General features: G+C 41.0%; 1 protein-coding gene across 1 annotated transcript; it reads left to right on the top strand.

The window, feature by feature from the left end:
- The first annotated feature begins 344 nt into the window (after positions 1 to 344).
- Positions 345 to 16107, top strand: LOC106602980 (complement factor B). The gene is made up of 18 exons (XM_014196071.2): positions 345 to 567; positions 1090 to 1302; positions 1406 to 1591; positions 1790 to 1972; positions 2147 to 2233; positions 2418 to 2560; positions 5553 to 5700; positions 5823 to 5951; positions 6098 to 6193; positions 11716 to 11853; positions 11980 to 12086; positions 12534 to 12663; positions 12850 to 12988; positions 13666 to 13745; positions 13854 to 13966; positions 14785 to 14914; positions 15098 to 15150; positions 15386 to 16107. Exons 1-18 carry the CDS (start codon positions 507 to 509, stop codon positions 15566 to 15568), a joined length of 2319 nt encoding a protein of 772 aa, XP_014051546.1. The 5' UTR covers positions 345 to 506; the 3' UTR covers positions 15569 to 16107.
- Positions 16108 to 16335: the final 228 nt, after the last annotated feature.

Raw genomic sequence — 16335 nt, 5'->3', positions numbered from 1 at the left:
CAACACTGTAACCCACAGTAAACTTCAATAGTCCGGTCAATCTTTCCAACATAATAACTACGACTGTCCTCTAGCCACAGTTGTGTCAGAAGTTTGAGAGGAAGAGAATACTTCCTCAACCATATCTCAGACAGACTGAATTTAGAGATAATGAACATCCTGAAATCATTACAGGAATGACTCACATACAGATCCAGAGCCAAGGCTAGCTTTATTTACTTGAACGCACACTGTTTGTGAGAAAAGCAGTCCCGACGATGAGTTGCTTATGAAAATAGAAATAATGTTTAATGTAATAAAGTGAATAGATCATTCGGTTAGTTAGTCGCAGGCTCAATATAGAAAACATGTTTGTGAGTGTATGTCTTTTGTTGAGTGAGTCATTGATCTTTTATTTGACTTGAGGTTAACCAGTGACAGTGTGCTCCCCCCTTATCCGTCCTACCATCTGTGTATAAATATACACCCTTTTGCAGATTGTATTACTTTTGGACCTGTGATTCACCATGATTTTGTCTGATTGCCGGAGTTTGTGCGCAGCGCTGCTGATATGTCCTCTTTATATGGGTAAGTGCGCTGACATGGCTCTTACGTTCAAACTGCTGTTGTCTTTAGTTATCTTTTAGAAACGTTTGTTGCACATTTTCCCAAGTTGTCCTGTATTCTGGATGATATAACAGGGGCTGGAAAAAGGAAATACATGTACTCAAAATAAATATATACAAGAGGGATTTTCTTTAACAAACGTGTTGTATTTGATCGAGATTTACCGTCAATCCTTTTTGACTGGGTATTATTCAAAGTGGGATTTTACGTTTGGGGTGATCATATAACAATTATTGAATGTCATAATGAGTAACAGCAATGATTATTGGGGTATTAGAATCCATATGGGTACTTACACACACACACACACACGCACACACACATCTTCAGCTTTGACTCCATCCATTAGGCTTCTGTATACTATGAAGAATTTTGATTTGACAAAACTCTGACGTTTTCTGGTATTGTAGCCAGATTCCCAACCTGGGCCCAGTCATCCCTATGTGTAAAATACATGAACATCTTCCTGCACTGACCTCACAGGTGTCAGTGTTCTGTGTGAAGTCTTCTGTAAAGAGGAGAATGTGGGCATGGAAGGAGGTCATTACACTCTTACCAAGAAGCTTGAGTATGGCAGTATGCTGATATACCACTGTCCAGACGAGTACTATCCCTATCCAGCTTTAACTCGCTTGTGCCAGAAAAGTGGAACTTGGTCACCAGCTCCCCATATAAGGCCTGTTCAAAAGTGCAAGAGTGAGTAACAATTCCTCGCACTGGTATTTTTAATAAAAACAATATTTGAAATAAGCTAAACGCTACTTAAACACTGTTTCCTCCATTTGTTTTTTCCTTTTAGTGGTTGAATGCCCAAACCCCTTGGTTTTGGAAAGTGGTTCTGTCTTTCCTTTACAAATGCAGTATTTTGTCAACAATAAGACCACATATGAGTGCTATTCTGGATACACATTACATGGCTCATCCTCCCGTGTGTGCCAATCCAATGGGAAGTGGAGTGGGGGAACACCCATTTGCAGACATGACTGTGAGTAACAAACTATCATCTGTCTGCCTCCGCCGCTCTCTTCCTCCTTAGGACCCTCTTTTTTTGGTCGCACTGACCCGTTAGAAATGACGCTCAGCCTCACAGCTTACGGTACAGTACGTCACGCTATGACCTTTCTGCCTCTCTCACACCCTCCCTCTCTGTGTCCCGCTGACATTCTCCCACATTGTCTTACAGCAGGAGGTGGAGAGAGTTGTGCTGACCCTGGGATTCCGGCCGGTGCTAGTAGGTCTGGGTCAAGTTTTGGCATAGACGACAAAGTGACATACCGCTGTGACGAGGGCTTACATTTGGTGGGGTCAAAGCAGCGTGTATGTAAAGAGAGTGGCCAATGGACTGGGACTGAGCCTAAATGTTACTGTAAGGACCCATGAAGACATCCTAAACAATGACACCTTTGCAAGCAGCACAACACACAGTCACCAATATTCCATTGATCAAATATACCTAAAGATTGTCACGTACAGTCCAACTTCATAGACTGCGAGAGAGATTTAACCCCGTGTTTGTCTGGTTCTTTTGTTCTTGTTGCAGACAAGCACACGTATGACACTGCACTGGAGATCACAGAGGCATTCGGCAGTGCTATCAGAGAGAGCCTTCAGTTGGCAGCGCCCATCGGTAGGTCTCTCCATAACAACCGATATGTAATGTTAATCAAGTCTTTATTCTGTTGTCAATATCACCATAACTGTGTAACATATTTGCCAAACCTTTCACATATTTTCCTTGCGGCACCATTCCTCACACACATCCTATTCCACCTGTGATTGTAAAAGTAAGATATCCTGCTGGTGCCTTTCAGATGACACAGATCAGGAAGGAAAGAAGATCACGGTAGATAAAGCTGGAAAGCTTAACATATACATTGCTATGGACATCTCTGACAGCATTGTGGAGGATCAGTTTAACAAAGCAAGAAATGCTGTCAAGAAACTTATCACAAAGGTATGTCACAGATACTCACAAGGTACAACTATATATATAAATGGATTTGGCTATTTCAGCCACACCCGTTGCTGACAGGTGTATAAAATCGAGCACACAGCCATGCAATCTCCATAGACAAACATTGGCAGTAGAATGGCAGTACTGAAGAGCTCAGTGACTTTCAACATGGCCCTGTCATAGGTATGCCACCTTTCCAACGAGTCAGTTTGTCAAATATCTGCCCTGCTAGACCTACCCCGGTCAACTGTAAGTGCTGTTATTGTGAAGTGGAAACGTCTAGGAGCAACAACAGCTCAGCTGCGAAGTGGTAGGGCACACAAGCTGACAGAACCGGACCGCTGAAGTGCGTAGTGTGTAAAAATTGTCTGTCCTCGGTTGCAACGCTCACTATGAGTTAAAAACTGCCTCTGGAAGCAACGTCAGCACAATAACTGTTCATTGGAAGCATCATGAAATGGGTTTCCATGGCTGACCAGCCGCACACAAGCCTAAGATCACCATGCGCAATGCCACGCGTCGACTGGAGTGATGTAAAGCTCGTCGCCATTGGACTCTGGAGCAGTGGAAACGTGTTGTCTGGAGTGATGAATCACGCTTCACCATCTGGCAGTCCGACGGACAAATCTGGGTTTGGCGGATGCCAGGAGAACACTACCTACCCCAATGCATAGTGCCAACTGTTACATTTGGTAGAGAAGGAATAATGGTCTGGGGCTGTTTTTCATGGTTCAGGCAAGGCCCCTTAGTTCCAGTGAAGGGAAATCCTAACACTCTAGACATTCTAGACAACTCTGTTCTTCCAACTTTGTTGCAATAGTTTGGGGAAGGCCCTTTCCTGTTTCAGCATTACAATGCCCCTGTGCACAAAGCGAGCTCCATACAACAATGGTTTGTTGAGATTGGTGTGGAAGAACTTGACTGGCCTGCACAGAGCCCATCGAACACCTTTGGAATGAATTGGAATGCCGACTGCGAGCCAGGCCTAATCACCCAACATCAGTGCCTGACCTCACTAATGTTCTTGTGGCTGAATGGAATCATGTCCCCGCAGCAATGTTACAACATAGTGTAAAGCCTTCCCAGAAGAGTGGAGGCTGTTATAGCAGCAACGGGGGAACCGACTCCATATTAATGCCCATGATTTTGGAATGAGATTTGTTCAACGAGCAGGTGCCTACATACCTTTGGTCATGTAGTGTATGTTATGTGGTTGCTGAGTAATTTAGGTCGTAGCAGGGGATCCCTTAAAGAGATTCCCTGGTACTTTTGTATACTTTTTAGCCAGTAGTTCTGAAAGTAGCTCTCACAAGCCAAAAGTGGTCCCCGAAAATTGCGTACAACATCACTTATGTGCAGATATGTGCACCACGTCATTGCTCTCTCTCTCTTTCTCGCTCTGCTGTGTGTGCACTTGCTAGCTGTAACTTACAGTGCATTAAGAAAGTATTCAGACCCCTTGACTTGTTCCATATTTTGTTACGTTACAGCCTTATTCTAAAATGTATTAAATCGTTTTTTTCTCATCAATCGACACACAATACCACATAATGATAAAGCAAATGTTAAAAAAAAGACATTTTTGTAAATCTATTAAAAATAAAATCTGAAATATCACATTTAGATAAGTATTCAGACTCTGTACTCAGTACTTTGTTTCATCAAGGATCTCTCTGTACTTTGCTCCATCTTTCCCTCAATCCTGACTAGTCTCTCAGTCCCTGCAGCTGAAAAACATCCCCACAGCATGATGCTGCCACCACCATGCTTCACCATAGGGATGGTGCCAGGTTTCTTCCAGACGTGACGCTTGGCATTCAGGCTAAAGGGTTCAGTCTTGGTTTCATCAGACCAGAGAATCTTGTTTCTCATGGTCTGAGAGTCCTTTAGGTGCCTTTTGGCAAACTCCAAGCAACCTTAAGGTGTCTGTTACTGAGGAGTGGCTTCCATCTGGCCACTCTACAATAAAGGCCTGATTAGTGGAGTGCTGCAGAGATGGTTATCCTTCTGGAAGGTTCTCCCATTTCCACAGAGGACCTCTGGAGCTCTGTCAGAGTGACCATCGGGTTCTTGTTCAGCTCAGTTTGGCAAGGCGGCCAGCTCTATGAAGAGTCTTGGTGGTTCTAAACTTCTTCCATTTAAGAATGATGGAGGCCACTGTGTTCTTGGGGACCTTCAATGCTGCAGATATTTTTTGGTACCATTCCCCAGATCTGTGCATCGGTTTTTGCTCTTACATGCACTTTTAACTGTGGGACCTTATATAGACAGATGTGTGACTTTCCAAATCATGTCCAATCAATTGAATTTACCACAGGTGGACTCCAATTAAGTTGTAGAAACATCTCAAGGATGATCAATGGAAACAGGATGCACCTGAGCTCAATTTCAAGTCTCATAGCAAAGGGTCTGAATACTTATGTAAATAAGGTATTTCTGTTTTCTATTTTTAATGCATTTGCAAAAATGTCCCAAAAACTGTTTTCGCTTTGACGGTATGGGGTATTGTGTGTAGATTGATGAGTTGAAAAATGTTTAATCTATTTTAGAATTAGGTTGTAACGTAACAAAATGTGGAAAAAGTCAAGGGGTCTGAATACTTTCCGAATGCACTGTATATGGCGAGGGGCTGAAGCTCATTGGTTGAACTCGAATTGGGCTGGCCCACGTGAGGGAAAATGGAGGGAAAATGGCACAGCACAGCTTCCAGAAAAACAGTTATTTTGTGGCGAATTGAGGTAAAACAGTAATTCTACTCATAGATGATGTATTTATGAACTACACATTGACACATCCAGCCCAAAGCGGGAGGTTTAAAAAATACTCAGTATTCGCAAAAGTTCCAGAGCTTGTCTTCTTAACCCTTAATGTAGGCACATCACACAAAAATGACTGACACTATGCCTTCAGTTATTGTTCACCACAGCTTTCCACTCACATTCCTTGACACACATCTAAATGTAATTCTGTCCTGCACCTTGTGCTTTCACAGGTCAGCTCCTTCGCAGTCAGCCCAAATTACGAAATCCTTTTCTTCGCTTCTGACATATTAGAGGTTGTCAACATAATAGATTTTTCTGGAGAAAAAAGGAAAAAACTTGAACAAGTCTTGGCTGACTTGGACGACTTTAGTTATGGAGGTGAGCATAGATTGACCTTACATGTATTTACACCATCATCATTGCCCAAACTATACACTCATCCAGTTATCCATAAACTTGACAAATAGTGTGATTGTGTGTGTGTGTGTACTTTTTCACAGAGAGAGAAAATGTTGGGACCAATCTCAACCTTGCTTTTAAAACCATCCTGGAACGCATGGCTATCCAAAAACAACGAAATGAAACTTTATTCAAGGAGGTCCACCATGTCCTCATATTTTTCACAGATGGTACTGTATCATAGTACTACTAGTCCTGTATATTTGTTTGGAAAGTATTTGACTTGCATTATTGATTGCAGCTTATTTTTTAATACTTTTTTTAAGCTTCTGTTTGTTCAGCTCAGTAATAATCTCTTGACTGTCTTTACTTACAGGTGCTTTCAACATGGGGGGTAGGCCCGACGACACAGTGGCCAAAATCAGGGAAATGGTCTACATGAATGAAAAGGAAAAAAGGGATCAATATCTTGGTGAGGTCAATGTTATTTGTGTTGTCTTGAAATTAGTATTTTATTAGGATCCCCATTAGCTGTTTGTTGCAAAAGCAGCAGTTACACTTCCTGGGGTCCACACAAAACATGAAGCATGACATAATACAGAACATCAATAGACGAGAACAGCTGAAGGACAGAACCGCATTCTACGACAACCTGACATTCTAGTCTTAACTATTCATTCTCTGTATACAAGTTGTCTTTCTAACTATAGACTGACCCAGGTCTACATTATGCACACAACAGTTGGCTCGAGAATGATGATCAAACATCAATGGTTTGTGGCACTGTACAATATTCAAATTCATTCCAGTCAGCTATTATCTCATGTATATAAATGTTCTTTTTTTGGGGACCAACTTATTATTTCGTTTTGTCGGAAAGAAATGTGTGTGGGGGGGTTACAGGTACAAAAAAAAGTAAATCAAACAAAGATAACCCCAACCCATTGAGGGATTGGCATATTTTAATCATCAATTGGAGACGATTTCCATGTTTCAAGACAGGCCAGAGATGTGGCCATTCTAGTCTATCAAAAGCTTCTTCTGCATGGAGAGATAATACAGCCCAAGGAGCTGTTGTTTCTGATGGAGTATCTTAGAGATGTAATAGTCGAAGGAGGTTATCTGAGGATGAACGCTTTATAACAAACCGCTTTCGTCCATGTGGCCCTATTTGGTTAAGTAAGTCTCGAGACGGGATGACAACATTTTAGAAAACAGTCTTTAATATGTGTTTATCAAAGATAGTGAGAACACTGGGGGAAATCCTACCTTTTTTTAATAGAAGCGAAATTAGTCCTGTATTCACATTTCTCCCAAATTAACTTTTGTGAATGGCTGTATTAATCATTTAGAGCAATAGTCGACCTAATTGATTCCAAAATGTTAAATAGACCTAAGGAGGAATACCATCCCGTTCAGGAAATGTGCCTTTATTCATGCTATCCAATGCCTTTTTGAGTTCATTGAGAGATAATTGGGCTCCCGGCGAGGTGGCTTCCTTTTAGAAAGGACTTAGTCTGGCTTGGTGTAGATTTACAATCAGAGGTGTACAGTTCTTTATAGAAGCGAGGGAATATTGGCGTATTCTTATAGTAATTCCCCTGTTTCAGATTTAATAGTCGCTATATCAGTTAATTGATCATTACTGCATAGCTTGTTGGCCAGTAAACGACTGGGACGATTACCATAGAAGAAATGGTCGATGTCTTACTCAAAGGATGGCAAATTCTGCTCTGTCTTATCAGTAAATTATGTTCTGTCTTGACTTTAGAAAGAGTAATAGCTACCTGGTCTGAAAAGAGGGTTTCTTGAGAACGCTCTAACACGGTTAACAGCATTTCCAAATTCTTTCAAATAAAAAAAGCTATATTACAACCTATGTTGTAGTAATTGCGTTGTTTGCTCTATAACCCATTCGTTCATACACCACCGTGTTGTACAATAAGGCAGTGACAACAAAAAGACAACTGTCACACAGTGGCGGAATAAATTCAACTACACATCTGTTTGTTTCATCAACATCTGTCCAGTGAAGTCCACAAAGCAAATATTGCATACTAACAGTTATATCACCTGCAGCATGGTCAAGCAAGTTAATGTTTTTGACAGTTTACTAAACAACTACTGATTTAGAACCATGGAGTTACAGAAAGTCAGCACGAAGACTACAGGAGCACTGCCTCCGGTATTCCAGCACCATTTCAACTTAAACATCAAATAAACCAGGCTATATGCTTAGTTTAAAACACCAAAAACAATTTAGTCCAATCAATGTTGCTAAATATCATGTGGCTGTCCATGGCACTGATTTGTGTGTGTGTGTGTGTGTGTGTGTGTGTGGGTGTGCAAGTAAAACAAAAAATGATGATTCACTCTACTTGCAGTCTAGTTGAACGCTGATGCCATCCTCTCGTTCATGTTGGCAAAATGGTCTATGGCTCTGTCATAAAGAGTTTTTGTTGTCATAGGCTACCTAGCTTAAATGCTTGCTAGCCTGACTTCCTCACATGGGCGACAATGAACCAGCTAAGTTAGCTAGCTAGTTAATGTGAGTTTACTAGGCTACATATTGAACTTCAGTCGTCTCAGGCCAGTGGCACAACATATTCATTTATGGTTAGATCATAATTATTACAAAGAATTTACATAGAATTAAGTCAAAACCACAAGTCCAAATCACTCTCTCCATCCATGGCTTTGGAGAGGGCTGATTTAGCAAGCTAGCGACTGCTGGACATCAACACAAACAGACCAGAAACAGTCACGTTTTGCATAGGAAGTGATTTGATTGCTCTGAAACCAAATCCAAACTGGCCTCCCTTGGGGGGCGTTTTGGTGCACCGGGACAACGCTGATTGGCTAATTCTTTTATCAAGGGAGGCCAAATGCTTGCTGGCATCAATCAATCAAATGCTAAAGAGGCAACATGTGAAAATCTTTTGGTTCAGACAGCATCAGATACATGGGCTACACATACTGAGAGAGGTGCGTTGTTACCCTCGCTCGGGTGATTCTCCAGTGAGATTCAGCCACTTGCAAGTTGACAGAAAATATTGAAAACACAACAGAGACGAAAGATACATTATTTTAGATTTTTTTTAAAGATGTATTGGTCAAATATTTGTGGAAGCCTGGCTTCTCTTGACATTCATGAATACACGCCACTGGCCTTGATGTGCTTCTTGAATAAATTGGCTGAAGCCGCATCTCAGGGTTAGCTTGCGTAGCTGGGGATCCCGCCTCGTTGTAGGTCGCCCTCTGTTTCTGCAGTTCGGCACTCAGATCTGGGTAGATACTGATCCTCTTCTCATACGTCAGCGCCCCCGATTCCGCTGCGAGACGAACAATTTGCCGTTTGACTTAAAAACGGTGTATTTGTACAATCATACACGAGATCCGTTCATGAAGAGGACCTTTGCGAAGAGCAATGTTTATCAACGGCATGGGACCCAGCTTCTCCTGCCCAATCAGTTCATAGAAAATATTGTTCATGAAGGAAGTTGTGTTGCCCGCTTCCAAACCACTTTCAAGTCCTGTGACCCGCGTATTGAATTTACAGGAATGATTGTTCAGTGATTTTGTTTTATATTTTAGGAGTTTGATTTCCTCATCTAGCTTAGTTTGCACTGTTTCCAGATCTGTCACATTGGCCACTGTCTCCAAACGTAGATATCCACTTTAGAAGTGAGCAGTGCAATATGTTAATTTATTGGTTGTAATTGCAAGTTGAGGACAAAGGTCATTTCCTCACAAACAATCTCTCGAATAGTAGTGGCCAACTCTTTCTGTTGTTGGGTGTTGAGAGCCGCCATGTTCCCACTGGTGAATTGTGTATGAACAGAATATGCCAGCTGTTGGAGCGAAATAGACCTGATATTGTTCCTTGTAATACAGTAAACATCCCACATCTTAATGTGATATTATATGTTCACAATTATTTTAAAATAAGATGACCAACCCATTTTGTCTATCCCCGCCAGATGTGTTCGTGACACTCAGGTTAAAATATGAAAACCAACTGTGAACCAACTATATTAATTTGGGGAGATGTCGAAACATTCACGGACAGTTAGCTAACTTGGTGTTGCTAACAAATTGGTCCTGGGAGATGTTATTTGTTGTTATTTTACCTGAAATGCATATGGCCCTTTTTTCCCCGGATCTTTGTAGAATATTGACCCGTTTTGAGTCCCAAAATCGTGTTCTCTACTCCAATAGTTCATCCAGAGATAAAAGGGGAAACCTAGCTAGTTTTTAGTTTTACCTCTTTCACCTTTCAATCACCGACGTGGGTATATGCTCGTAAAAACCAATGAGTAGGTGGGAGAGGCGGGAACTGCAGCGCCTCAAGCAAAATGTTCCCTCTCCTCTTTTTAGAACACTGAGCAAATTTCACGTCTGCTGAGCACAAACTTGAACATTGTGAAAATTCTGTGCAACTTCCAGTGCGCGCGTTTACTGTGAACACTGAGGCTGTACCCGCTTTAAGTTACAGTTTTAACAGTGGCCAAGTAGTTTCATTGTGTTTGTTGCATTGAAAGTGGCTAATAGTGCGTTGATTCGATCACAGTTGCCACAGTAAAGGGAAGCGTTGATAGTGTTAACAGGGAAAACTCTAGAACAGTGGTCCCCAACCTTTTCTGAGTCAAGATCACTTTCTGAGTCAAAATGCAAGCCGAGATCTACCGCTCAGATGTAGCTTTTTACATGACTTAAGAAACGTAAGCCTGTGCAACATTAACCGATTAAAAACAGTACTGTAGCAATGAGGTTTGTGCAGTAAGCTATAGGCCCAATACATTATCACCGCATATTGGAGTTGCTTGAATTGTCCTGCCAATGCATTGTTGTTTTAAATGATATTTAAACATTTGAGGTAGGCTATATGATCACACCGGTAATAGATATGTTGTTGCCTTACCTGTGAGGAACAGGTGAGTGAGCTTACGTTTAAATAATTCGCTTTTTATTTGTATTTTACTGGGCTGATGGTGCCTGCATCTGATGGTCAGTCTCAGCGGAGGGAGAGAGCAGCAGACTGAGGGTCCGCCTCTCAACATCCCTCTTCTCCCCCTTCCCTCCACTGACCAAAAAGGGACACCGTCTTCCAGCTGATGCCGAAACTCAAGTGGCACTACATTATTTCTGCCTCAATGCAAAATCATGTTACTCCTATGAACAGAGAAAGTGACATTTTCCTCAATACTAAGAAATACCCAAGGTACTAATAATAACAACAACGCAAGCTTATAGATACACTTTCCTTCTCATTCATTGCTGCTGCGGTGCTTGTTGTAGCGCCGAGTGGAAATACGAAGAACGTGCATTTTATGGCTTGTAAAAGTGTTGAATACAAAGTGTTGACAGTGCTGAGTAAGAACTTAAACATGAACTCACTTATAAAAACAGCATCTCTTTGCTGTATTCGTTGACAGTCTCTCTCTAGTCAGGGTTTTAAACATTTAAATATCTCAGTATCAACTGTACTGTAGCTTTCTTTCATGCCTGCTATGTTACTGTATGCACTGTAATCTGAGCCATCCGATTGGCCAACTGTAGGACTATAGTGCATTTTATTTGCTCTCTGGGCCCGCAGATTTTGTACCTTCAGACACATGAAATAGTTAAAAATGGCAAAAGTTCGCCAGCCCGGAACGCAGTGCAGCTGAATCGGGTGCACCTACCATCAACAGCCGGAGATTCTTTTTAAAACCAATAGGAACACATGGCTTTATCGTTGTTGTTTTTTTTAGAGGGAACATTGGCCAATCTTCTTTATTAGTACCAAGTTATAGTATAGGGCCTGGCTACAAGCAGCAGTTTGGATGAAATGATTGATGTCCGTTAATTCATAGTTATTTTGCAAAAGAAAGCCACGCGTTTCAATATGCCAACAGAACCGGAACTCCTAGGTTTATTACCTAAGTATGTGAATGTTCTTGATTCATCTAATGCCTAGTTTTTTGGGCACTTCCTCTTGTTTTTTTTTTTTAGATATCTATGTTTTTGGTGTTGGAAATGAAATCTTTGATGAAGATATCCAGCCACTTGTGACAAAACGGGATAATGAGCACCACTACTTTAAACTAAAGGATGGTGCAGAATTGGAAGAAACCTTTGATAAAATAATTGGTGAGTCCTTCTAATTTGACCAGCAAATATGGCAGTGTGTCTCTGCATGGACTTTGTTCCCTCAGAGAGTGCTATATTTTAGTGTCTTTGTATCAGTGTGTTGAGCCACCTCTCTCCTCTATGTAGATGAAAGCAAGGTTGTGGGTCTATGCGGACTCCATAGAAACTACGATCATGACACCGCAGACACCATACGTGTAAGATATCCCTGGATGGCAAGGATTATCATCCCGGTAATTACTCATGCCTCATTTGTCTAAATGGAAAAAAATGTAATGCTTGATTATTCATCAATGCACCAGTGGCCTTTCTTCAGGATCATATTGATTTAGTGTGCAGTGCACTGCGTTAAGGTATCATTACCAATGCAATACATGACAGCTGTACTAAATTAGTTTGAATTCCAATTAGAAATGAATTGGATAGCTAGCCAGCAGACCTCGCCTTTCATTTTAGGCTGGAATTCAATCGTCACTCGTGGTGTGTTTCTGCAATGCAATTTCTCAGGTTGTTTGTGCTTTGGGAGAGTGATAAACGACATTATGGCTGACAAACCTCCCAAACTGTATCCTGTCCTATCCCAGTGCACACAAAGATTGACGTATTCGATATTGATGCAAATGCTTGCATGTTGTCATTGACAGTATTTATGTTCAACCTCTCTCTCCTGATCCCGTCAGCATGAGGATGGAAGTTATGGTAAATGCATGGGGTCTCTGGTCACTCCCCGCTTCATCTTGTCTGCTGCTCACTGCTTCAAGTTCACAGACACGGCAGATAAAATCAAGGTTACGATTGGCAAAAATCAAGGTACAACCAGCCACTCCTCTAAAAACATTTCCACTTCCACCCAAAGTTTTTTTTTTAACTAGTACATCTTGTTTTTTCAGGTGATTATCATCATGCCATAAATGTCAGGATGCTACATTTATTTGAACTGGTGCTATTCTATGAAATAGGTTTGCTAATTTATACTCTGGTCCTGTCTCCTAACAGTTCTAACTGGATCACGCCTAATATTACACCCTAATTATGATATCAAAGCCAAAGAGAAAGAGGGGATAAAGGAGTTCTATGATTATGACGTAGCTCTCATCGAACTGAAGAGTGACGTGGATATCTCGATCAACACAAGGTAAGACCCATACAGTCAGGTGCAAAATGATTGGCACCCTTGATAATGACGAGCAAAAAAGACTATGAAATAAGTCGTACAAATACTGAGCTATATTGCATGCTAAAATAAATTTGGGAAATAATTTTTTTTACTAAAACAATTGCTCAGAGAAAGAGATTTTGTTGGAAAATAAGTAATATATATATATATATATATATATATATATGTTTGTTCGTTCTTTTAACAATAGGGGTATAAAATATTGGTTTACAATACTCCAGCACCCTCCTCTTGTGAGGATAACGACACTGAGCCTTTTTCTAAAATGTTTTATGAGATTGGGGGTACATTGGGAGGGATCTTAGACCAACTTGGTTATCTTTTTGAGATTTACTTGTTGAACAAAATCTCTTTCTCTGAGCAAATGTATTAGTAGAAAATACTATGATGTTCACACAAATTGCATACAATATAGCTCAGGATTGGTATCATTTATTTTATAGTCTTTTTTTTGCTCATCTTTACCAAGGGAGACAATCATTTGACCCCTGTATGTGTTATGATGCAGAAGGAACAAGAATGAACACAGTGATGAAGTTTTTTAAAATGTATCTTAATCTAAATAATCCAGCTGTTTGGAGTAATGTGTGAAACACAGTTTCTTTCATGAATTCTTACTTTACTGTCTTCCTCAGACCAATTTGCATCCCTTGCACCAAGGAAACAAGTGGTGCATTAAGATTGGCGGGAGAGGGAATCACCTGCAAGCAACAAGGTGCAATTGCAGCACACAGCCTATTCATCAAGATACGCATAGCCTGATATAGAAAGGTTAAATTAGGCACCGTACGTTACCTCGTCTCATGTATTTCTCTCCTTGCAGAAGAGCTCTTGTTAAAAAATCCAATTGAAGAAGTCAGTTTCATGTCACATGATAAGGACAGGGGAAATAATAAGGATCAGCGGAGCGATGCCAAACTTAAGCTCCAGGATCAGGTGAGTGCTTGTATGATGTCTGACCACACAGACAGACAGACCCACCAGTCTCAACGTCAACAGTGAAGAGGCGACTCCGGGATGCTGGCCTTCCAGGCAGAGTTCCTCTGTTCCGTGTTTGTGTTCTTTTGCCCATCTTAATCTTTTATTTTTATTGGCCAGTCTGATGAGATATGGCTTTTCTTTGCAACTCTGCCTAGAAGGCCAGCATCCCGGAGTCGCCACTTCACTGTTGACGTTGAGACTGGTGTTTTACGGGTACTATTTAATGAAGCTGCCAGTTGAGGACTTGTGAGGCTTCTGTTTCTAAAACTAGACACTTTTCACTCTAATGTACTTGTCCTCTTGCTCAGTTGTGCACCGGGGCCTCCCACTCCTCTTTCTATTCTGGTTAGAGCCAGTTTGCGCTGTTCTGTGAAGGGAGTAGTACACAGCGTTGTATGAGATCTTCAGTTTCTTGGCAATTTCTCGCATGGAATAGCCTTCATTTCTCAGAACAAGAATAGACTGACGAGTTTCAGAAGAAAGTTCTTTGTTTCTGGCCATTTTGAGCCTGTAATCGAACCAACAAATGCTGATGCTCCAGATACTCAACTAGTCTAAAGGCCAGTTTTATTGCTTCTTTAATAAGAACAACAGTTTTCAGCTGTGCTAACATAATTGCAAAATGGTTTTCTAATGAGTGCCATTGGAAAACAGGAGTGATGGTTGCTGATAATGGGTCTCTGTACGCCTATATAGATATTCCATAAAAAAATCTGCAGAAACTTTTGAGCGGTAGTGTATGTGTCCCTCTCTCATTTTTTTCTCTCGTGCAGAGGGAAACTTGTATTGAATTGGCTACTAAGGTAGATGGCATAACACCAGATAATCTGAAGGATGTTGTCACTGAAAACTTCCTGTGCTCGGGTGGACGTCAACCTACTAGAGATCATGTTGCCTGCAAAGGTATGTTTAATATATAATGGAACATTGTCTGATCCACTCACTGTCTAAGTTTGTATATTTTTTTTCAATGGATTGAGAAAATCTCTCGTTTTAAAACAGTAATGTTGTAATTTTCTAAAGGAAAAGGTTCCCATTACTTGGTCTTACATTACCACTTCCTTTTGTGTGTGTGTGTGTACACAGGTGACTCCGGTGGTGCTCTGTTTAAGGACTATGATGATTATCGCACAATCCAGGTTAGAGACATTTATTTACAGCAGATAAATAGGTACTAGACACTACCTTCAGAGGGGAGCAGTAAGAAAGTGGCAACATTTTGTGCATTTCCCTCATACTTTTTGCTCTATCCTTTTATGTACATGGGATTTTACATATTTATTTATGTAAAATGTATTTGTAAACCTCTGGGGTCTTTGTAATCTACAGTTGATGTACATGAATTAGTACTGACACCTCTTCCATTCTTCAAAGGTTGGATTGATCAGCTGGGGCACCGTAAATCTGTGCCCTGATGGTAACAACGACGTCCAACAGGAGTCTGACGATGACTCCAGAGATTTCCACATCAACCTTTTTAAAGTTGTGCCATTTCTGAAGAAGCATTTGGGGGATGACACACAAGACTATGCACCACTTCAGTTTTTAGACAAATAGAGACAGCGATAAAGGTGTGCGTTTTAACCAAGTTTCATGATCATGTGATTATGTCGTTCTGGCACTGAACATGATCATGTGTCTGAAAAATAGTTTGCTGAACTATAGTTATCAATGAAAGTGTGTTCTTTACTAGTGCTGATGATAAACTCAAACTCGATAAACTCGTTAACTGAATTTTAAGATGAAAATGTGTTCTTTACTAGGGCTGAGAAACTCATTAACTGAATTTGAAGCATTTCCTTTCTGTAGTCCTTGAATAACGCCAGCTCTGAAATACCCTTTTCTCTGTATCCCTTCTGTGTTGGCCATACTCAATCTTAAATGAATCATTGTTTATTGTCAGCGTGCTGTAGAGGTTCCAACCAACTCAATGCACCATAGTCCACATGTCTGTCAGAAGGTCCCCTGGGGCAGTCCCAGCAGTTGTCTTATGTACGGCTATACACAGACAAGTTATATTTGCATGATTTAGCATAATTAATGAATCATTACCATGTTGTTTCATTCATGTGATCGACCAATACTGTTTCATAACATGTGACAGTGTCACGTCCTGACCAGCAGATGGAGCTGTTGTTGTAGTTTTGGGGTCAGGACGTGGCAGTCTTGTGTTCTGTGTTGGTCTTGTGGCTCCTAATCAGGAACAGCTGGGGATCGTTGTTCCTGATTGGGAGTCATATATGTAGGAGTATGTTTGTCACTTGGGTTTGTGGGTAGTTGTTTTTACACTGCGTGTATAGCCTGTAAAACTGCTACTGTTGTCA

Source organism: Salmo salar, chromosome ssa04 (genome assembly GCF_905237065.1).
Source record: "Salmo salar chromosome ssa04, Ssal_v3.1, whole genome shotgun sequence".
NCBI classification, from domain to species: Eukaryota; Metazoa; Chordata; class Actinopteri; order Salmoniformes; family Salmonidae; genus Salmo; species Salmo salar.
This window is presented reverse-complemented; position numbering and strand designations above follow the sequence as displayed.

What these genes read in the sequence shown, in the direction of transcription:
- LOC106602980 (XM_014196071.2), top strand. Translation starts at nt 507, where the DNA reads ATGATTTTGTCTGATTGCCGGAGTTTGTGCGCAGCGCTGCTGATATGT. An exon ending in GATATGTCCTCTTTATATGG is followed by an intron (nt 568 to 1,089) that starts GTAAGTGCGCTG and finishes CTGACCTCACAG; the next exon opens with GTGTCAGTGTTCTGTGTGAA. An exon ending in ATGATTATCGCACAATCCAG is followed by an intron (nt 15,151 to 15,385) that starts GTTAGAGACATT and finishes CATTCTTCAAAG; the next exon opens with GTTGGATTGATCAGCTGGGG.